At 43.2% G+C, this 8,028-nt stretch overlaps 1 protein-coding gene across 1 annotated transcript; it reads left to right on the top strand.

Annotated features, from left to right (window-relative positions):
* On the top strand, positions 2,794–6,353 carry LOC8058336 (protein ACTIVITY OF BC1 COMPLEX KINASE 3, chloroplastic). The gene is made up of 7 exons (XM_002440829.2): positions 2,794–3,333; positions 3,451–3,681; positions 4,072–4,407; positions 4,650–5,205; positions 5,292–5,478; positions 5,570–5,936; positions 6,024–6,353. Exons 1-7 carry the CDS (start codon positions 2,992–2,994, stop codon positions 6,144–6,146), a joined length of 2,142 nt encoding a protein of 713 aa, XP_002440874.1. The 5' UTR covers positions 2,794–2,991; the 3' UTR covers positions 6,147–6,353.

The following is an 8,028-nucleotide window of genomic DNA, read 5'->3' as shown; positions in this document are numbered from 1 at the left end:
GTCCCAGGACGGTCGAGGGAGAGGATGGTCAAGGGCGAGGACGGGCGATGGCGATGTCACAGGATGAGGATGGTCGAAGGTGAGGACCGACGAGGGCGACGTTCCAGGATTCGGCAATTAATTTTCTTTCCTTTAGATGAGGGACCGTCCGTGCGTTTAGGCCTTGTTCAGTTCGCAAAAAGTTGTGAAAAACGGCACTGTAGCACTTTCGTTTTTATTTGACAAACATTGTCCAATTATAGAGTAACTAGGCTCAAAAGATTCATCTCGCGGTTTACAGATGAACTGTGCAAATAGTTTTTGTTTTTATGTATATTTAATGCTCCATGCATGTGCCGTAAGATTCGATGTGACGGGGAATCTTGAAAAATTTTGCGAACTAAACAAGGCCTTAGTTTTCTTTCCTTTACGATGGAACTAGATTTTTGTGTCGTACATAAAATTTTATATCATGAATCCCTTCTATTTCTTTATTTTATTTCACACCCTTCCACATTTGGTGGTCTTACTTTTGTTCTTTTTTAGTTGTAAGAGATATACTCTTATAAAGTTAAATTTCACTAGATGATTTTTCTTTTCATGTAAGGTATCCATATCATTCTCCACTAAGTGATCCATTAGATGTTCTATCTTTTCACGCAAAGTGTCCACACACATTCTCCACTAAGTCTATATATCATTCTTTATTAATTAAAAAAAATGTCCACCTTGTCTCTATAATGTGTAATACTTTTAATCTTTAATCTATTAACATACAACTGTACAAGTCATCTACATATGCTATTTATTTCATCACCTATTCATCTATAATGTAATCAAATATTATATTAATTTTTCTTCTATTACCTTACCGATTTCTTACCAAGTGAAATTCATATATATACATATAGTATACAAAATACCATACAGTTATGTTATACATATAATAGATTTATTTTTAAGAAAATTTCGTAGCAATGCGCGGGGTATGCTTCTAGTTAATAATAACACTGACCTCACTAGATGAATTCTCTCTTCATGCAAGGTGTCCACATCATTCTCCACTAAGTGATCCACTAAGTTTTCTATCTCTTCATACAAGGTGTCCACATCATTCTCCACTAAGTCTGTCATCTCATATTAATTACAAAAAATATCCATGTCATCTATATCATTTGAAATAATTTAATATTTAATCTATTAACATACAATTTCATCTATATATATTATTTGTTTTATCACCTATTCCTCTATAATGTAACCAAATATTCTATTATTTTTCTTCTATTAGCTTAGCAGTTGTTTACCAAATCTAATACAATAAAATAACATGAAAGTCAAATTCATATATATGTATACATAATATATCGAATATCATGCAAATAGTAATGCTATGTATACAATAATTTATTTTTAAGAAAATACCGCAGCAACGCGCGGGGAATTCACCTAGTTTAGATGTTTGTAAACACTAAACACACTCAGATGCGCCTAAGAAAAAATACAAGCAGCTTTGCTAATCTAGGACATAAAATGGGTTTGACATGTTCTGCAATAACAAACCCACAAATTGGACTAACCTCATTTCAATTTATTAATGAAAAATGTGAAAGAAAGAAAACATTAGATTAATGTAGAGTTGTCGGTGTAGATTTCAGTTGGACGGAGTTAAGGCTCAATAAGACTTGTCTTCAACCCCAGATGCGCCCTTCATCCCCAACCCTCGCATCCTCCCTCGTCACCCTAGCCAGCAGAAGCCACACAGCTAGCTAGGTCGCCCACCTCCCGCCCCTATCGTTTTTGCCCACCCTCTACAAACCCTAGGGTGCTGACGAGCTCCACCGTCCTTGCACTACACATGCCCTCGCCCCCACCACCAGAGGCCGGCGGCGAGCCACCTCACCATGCCACCCTCAACCCACCCTCACCTTTTGACCTTGCCCACCCTAATACTAGAGCAGGCCGCCGGTAAGCTTTACCCGTAGCCCTACTGCTAGCCCCGCCTAATGGGTTGTCCCCCACTGTCCCTCGGCGGCGCTCTCGTCACCTCGCTCGCTGCCCTTCAACCCGCCACCGCTGCTGTGTGGTGGTCAGCTCCTCCTAAACCCCCTTCTAAGGTCACTAGAGATGGAAACTCTAAGCTGAACCCTTACCACTGCTGGCTTCTTCCTCTTGGACATAGACATGGGGCACCGGCCTCGTGGGCATGGTGAGACGTGTGGGAGAGGAAGGCACGGGGTCACACTGTCGCTTGACGGGTTGTGTAGAAAGTTTTGTGGTTTTAGATCAGAAGATATGAGATTTTGTCCCAGCCATATTTCCATCTGAAAGCTAGTGTGACTCGTGACGGGTCGTGTAGAAACTTTTGTGGATACAGGCATTGTTTAGATACACTCAAAAACCCAAAACTTTACAAGATTCCCCATCACATTGATTCTTGCGGCACATGCATGGAACATTAAATATAGATAAAAAAGATAACTAATTGCACAGTTTACATGTAAATCACGAGACGAATCTTTTAAGTCTAATTGCTCCATGATTAGATAATGTTTGTCAAATAAAAACGAAAGTACTACAGTGTCAAAATCCAAAAAATTTTTGGATCTAAACAAGGCCATAGATGAGAAGATACTGAGATTTTGTCGCAGCTATGTTTCCATATAGATGAGAAGATACTCCTTGCCAGCAGGCAGCAGGTGAGCACATTGTGTTTCTCCAGAAAACTCCAATACCGCCGCAGCGCACTTGGTCAGTTGCCGAAGCCGTGCTGCTCCTCCTGCGGTCCAGCCTGCTACAGGTGCCGTGGGCGTGGGCGTGGGCGTGGGCGTGGACGCCGCCGCCTCCTCGCGCTCTCTGTGGCGCACATCAAATCCTCTCGGAGAAGAGAACAGCCAAACCAAGCATGTAAGAAAACACACGCCCCGGCGGTGTAGACGCCCACGCTAGTCACCGCAAACCTCCGCCTCTGCCTCTGCCTCCGCACCTCCTCCCTCTCGCCCGGCCGCGGCCATGGCGGCCACCACGTCCACGACGGCGGCCGTCTCCTTCTCCCTCCCCTCGCCCCCGCATCGCCGTGGGGCCCGGCGCCGCCGCGCGCCTTCCCTCCTCCATGCCGCCTCCACCACCGCAGCCCTCTCCCCCGACCTCTCCATCCAGCTCTCACCCCGCGACTCCCCGCCCGCGTCGACCAACGGCGCCGCCACCGCGCTTGGACCCCCCGTTGCCGCCTCCTTCGCCCGTGACCGCGCCGAGGACCTGCAGGCCGAGGCCCGCGCCATGGTTCGCGCCGCTGGCGCCACAGTCTACAGCCCCGAGCTCCTCGCCGCCCGCTACGGCTCCCGCCCCTTCAAGGCACGCGCCCCGGGCTCAGACCTCCACCAATTTCGTACTTGATATACTTCTGCTCCGCAACCTGGGTGCTCGGATTTTGATTCGTGCTGCCCTGACTGCTGCCGTGTAATCAATCAGGTGGCGCTGCGGGCAGCGGAGGTGCTGTCCAAGCTGGCGTCGTTCGGGGTGAAGGTCCTGCTGGACGAGCGGAAAGGGGAGTCGTCCTCGGAGAGGAGGCGCGCCAGGGCGGTGGAGCTGCGCACCATCCTCACCAGGCTCGGCCCAACCTTCGTCAAAATTGGGCAGGGCCTGTCCACGCGCCCTGACCTCTGCCCGGCCGAGTACCTCGAGGAGCTCGCCGAGCTGCAGGTGCGTCCATTTCCAATTCTTTGCCTGCTTGGCCTTTATGTGATTTATGATAGTTCCAGGATAGCACTATCAATGCATGGATTTGGCAGACCATCATTGTGCCAATAGAAATAGAGCATCACTACACCCAATTTCATATTGAATTGTGGTTCATTCAACATGCATATACTACTGCCCAGGGTTCCTCCCATTATGAGATGCTTTGCAGTTTCTAGAGGGGGTTGGGCCGTTGGTCACTATGAAACAGCAAATTAGTTTGGATGGATTCGGTTCCATCTTCTAGAGTTACCATTTGAGGATGCACTCCTCATTCTAGATTGGGAAGTCACTTCAAGTGCAAATTTTTGGTACCTCCAAAGTCCCTACTGCTGAGACTTTGCTTTCTTGCAGGATTCACTTCCCACATTTCCAGATGAAGAAGCATTTGCATGTATTGAGAGAGAGCTTGGCTTCGCGCTTGATTCAATCTACTCAACAATTTCACCTTCCCCCATTGCAGCTGCTAGTTTAGGTCAAGTTTATAAAGCACGGTTGAAATACTCTGGGAAGCTGGTAGCTGTGAAGGTGCAGAGGCCCGGTATTGAGGATGCCATTGGGCTTGATTTTTATCTACTTAGAGGACTTGGCTTTCTTATAAATAAGTATATTGACATTGTAACCAGCGATGTTGTTGCTCTAATGGATGAATTTGCTCGAAGAGTTTTCCAAGAGCTTAATTATGTTCAGGTACATTTTTCTTGTCCTTGCGTGAACTTATGTACATACATTCTGTTATTCTTCTCTTTCTGTCTGCAGGGTATACATCGACCGCTTTCCAATGTTTCATTTATGATGAAATAAGAATAAAATGGAACAAGAAATAATTGAAATTCTCAGTTCCTTCAACAGTAGATTGTTATAGTAGTTCTCCTTAGTTTGTCTAAATGTTATCTTTTATCCTTGAACATTAATAAGAATGCGGAATGCAGGAAGGCCAAAATGCAAGAAGGTTTAAAAAATTATATGCCGATAAGCAAGATGTATTAGTGCCTGATATATTTTGGGATTACACAAGTGCAAAGGTTCTAACAATGGAGTGGATTGAGGGTGTAAAATTAAACCAACAAGCAGTTATTGAAAGTCAAGGATTGAAGGTTCTGGATTTGGTCAACATTGGTATCCAATGTAGCTTGAGGCAGCTTCTGGAGTATGGTTACTTTCATGCTGATCCTCATCCTGGTAATATATTAGCAACACCTGAGGGGAAGCTGGCTTTTCTTGATTTTGGCATGATGAGTGAAACACCAGAGGATGCGAGGGTAGCCATTATAGGACATGTTGTCCACTTAGTCAACAGGGACTATGAAGCAATGGCTCGTGATTATTATGCACTAGATTTCTTGGAACCCGATGTAGATGTTTCCCCGATTGTGCCTGCTCTCAAGAATTTCTTTGATGATGCACTAAATGCAACAGTGAGTGAGCTCAACTTCAAGACAATAGTTGATGGCCTAGGTGCTGTTCTCTATCAGTACCCATTCAATGGTAAGCTTGGCATTGTACAAGTCTTAGTTCCTTGTCTTATTTTTCTCAGAGTGATATAACTTCTAAAGCTCTTGATTCAATTCCAGTACCAGCATACTATGCATTGATACTGCGGTCTCTCACCGTACTGGAAGGTTTAGCACTCTATGCTGACCCTGATTTTAAGGTGCTTGCTGCATCATATCCTTACTTTGCGAAAAGGCTACTCACTGATCCCAATCCATATCTCAGAGATGCTTTAATTGAGCTTCTATTCAAGGATGGAAGATTCAGGCAAGTACCTGCTCATCTGTATATATTTTAGTATTTCGACAGATTAAAGCACTACTCAGGATAGCATTGTTTAATATTTACATCTCTGCAGATGGAATAGGCTTGAAAATCTTCTTGTTCAAGGGCGCCAAGATAGAGAGTTTGCAGCCAAAGATGCACTGCAGCCTGTTCTAAAGCTTCTCCTTGGTCCTGATGGGGAGGAACTGCGTGTGTTAGTTGTGAAAGAGGCAGTTCGTGTAACAGAAGCCATCACTATTGGAACACTGATCGATTCATACAATGCTGCTCCAGCATTTTTGAAGCCACTAATTTCCAGTGGCAATCCGGCTGGACCCTTTAAGTTTAGTGAGGCTGAACAAGAACAGATGATGGACCTCCGAGACCAGGTTTTCAGAGTATGGGGTCTTCTGAGATCCTCAAATAACTTTGATCCGAGCCTTTTGCAACCAATCGTTCAGGTACACTGTTGCTAACTGTCTTGCTATACTCTTCAACTGCTACTGCGAATTGTGTGACTGATACAGAAAAGTGATTGTGATAATCAGGTGCTACAAGAACCAGAAGCCCGTGTCTTGGGTTCTCGTGTCGCAGGTGGTGTAACACAGCGCCTTGCAGCACGTCTGTTGCAACAGCTTCTCAGGACCCCACCTGCTCCTGGATCTCCTTAGCAGATATATGGATAGGCTCGTGAAGCATGTAAATTGACACGACACTTTTCACAGAAAATGAGAAGGAAGCACAACTCAGAATCAATTGGATCGTAGGAAATTTTCCTGATCCTTAGTCTTTTCTGTGGAAATAGAACTGATTGCTATGAAATTCCTGTGTTGCAAATAGGCCCCAAGTATATTATATATCTAGTTGCTTGGTCCTCAGTGGATAAAGACCCATACGACACGGCCGTGAATTGAGTACACTAGAACATCAGGCGCCTGCAATTATTTAAAACAGAAGCTATTATCCACGCCTAATGGACATGCATGGCTTTTATGGTCACGCTAAAAATCAAATACAAAACAAACTGTTGGCAATTTATCTTTATCATAAAAAGTAGCCCTAAACTTTGGACGGAACTTCAGAGCTCATTTTCTAACTTTTGTAAGAATGTTTGCTTGTAGGAATGTTAACATATCGAAGATGAAAGTTTGACTTTGTCAAGATTGATTCGACTGCGCTAGAAGATTTCATTTTAAAAACAAGAAAGACAAGAAGTTGGCTTCGCTTGCTGGTTGAAAGCGAAAGTCGGCTAAGTCAAGATTATAAGAGTTATTCAGGAACTAATTTTATAACTTTTGTAAGAAAGTTTGCTTGTAGGGAAGTTAACATATCGAAGATAAAAGTTTGACTTTGCCAAGATTGATTCGACTGCGCTAGAAGATTTCATCTTCACTTCCAGCAAATCAACAAACAAAACAAGAAAGACAAGAAGTTGGCTTCGCTCGTTGGTTGAAAGCGAAAGTCGGCTAAGTCAAGATTACAAGAGTTATCCAGGAACTCGGTACGCAAAACTAAAGAATTGAAGACTTGGATGTAGAAAAGACCACTTCACCCTTGCTTGTAAAAAGAACTACAACCATTTATGTTAAGGGCAAAATAGTCATTTAGTGTAAAATACGAAGGTCGGGGTCCTATAAATATCCCCATCGACATGTATAGTCAACTCAGAGAATGAATACAACTTTTGCTCCTATTCAACTTTTGATGCTTGTATGATTGTTTGATTTACTTAAAACTTTCACCCAACATCTGACGCCCACCGTTTGTGTGTGCTCGAAGACTCCCACGACCACATGAAGCCAATGGGAAGATCACGGAAGAAAGCTATCAATGGAGCAACAAAAGATGAACCACCAAGAGGAGAAGTTTGAAGCCTTGATAATGACTTACCTCAAAAACAAAATTCCTCAAAAATAAGTGAAGCCAAAGAACAAAGGCTCGAAGAACTCAAAGAACAAGTTTTAAGAAAACAAAAAGAACTTGAACAATGTCACACAAGAGCAAGAGAACAGTCTCTCAAGCAAAGAATAGAAGAAGCCGAAGCTATTCTTTGAGAACTAAATGAACAACTGCAAAGTGCAAGCCACAAAGTCATAAACATAGATGACCCAAATTCAGCAACCAAAGCTTCCCAAGAAAAGAACTTACAGAAATCATTCATATCAATTTACACAAGTTTTCCTCTCTCAATAAACTTCAACTAGCTCAATGGCCTCTGGGATACAAATTAAATATGATACCAGCATTTGATGGTCAATCAGATCCAAGAAAATTCCTGATGAGTTTTGAAGTTGCAGTAATTTCCAAAGGTGGAGACGAAACTTCACTAGCAAAATCACTTGCTATGGTAGTAAAAGGACTAGCACAACAATTGTATTCTTCACTCAAAGAAAAATCCATATATTCATGGGACCAACTAAAAGCAAATTTACTGGTTGACTTCCAAGGTTTCCAGCCATTTGGTCTAACAGATATAGACCTCTTCAATTGCAAACAACAAAAGAGCCCTTGAGTCAGTATTTCAAAAGATTTGTGCAAATCAAAGCTTTGATT

The sequence above is a fragment of the Sorghum bicolor genome, chromosome 9 (assembly GCF_000003195.3).
Source record: "Sorghum bicolor cultivar BTx623 chromosome 9, Sorghum_bicolor_NCBIv3, whole genome shotgun sequence".
In the NCBI taxonomy this organism is placed as follows: domain Eukaryota; kingdom Viridiplantae; phylum Streptophyta; class Magnoliopsida; order Poales; family Poaceae; genus Sorghum; species Sorghum bicolor.
The sequence above is the reverse complement of the archived record's forward strand: the minus strand, read 5'-3'. Positions and strand labels throughout refer to the sequence as shown.

What these genes read in the sequence shown, in the direction of transcription:
- LOC8058336 (XM_002440829.2), top strand. Translation starts at nt 2,992, where the DNA reads ATGGCGGCCACCACGTCCACGACGGCGGCCGTCTCCTTCTCCCTCCCC. An exon ending in CTATCAGTACCCATTCAATG is followed by an intron (nt 5,206 to 5,291) that starts GTAAGCTTGGCA and finishes ATTCAATTCCAG; the next exon opens with TACCAGCATACTATGCATTG. An exon ending in TTTTGCAACCAATCGTTCAG is followed by an intron (nt 5,937 to 6,023) that starts GTACACTGTTGC and finishes TGTGATAATCAG; the next exon opens with GTGCTACAAGAACCAGAAGC.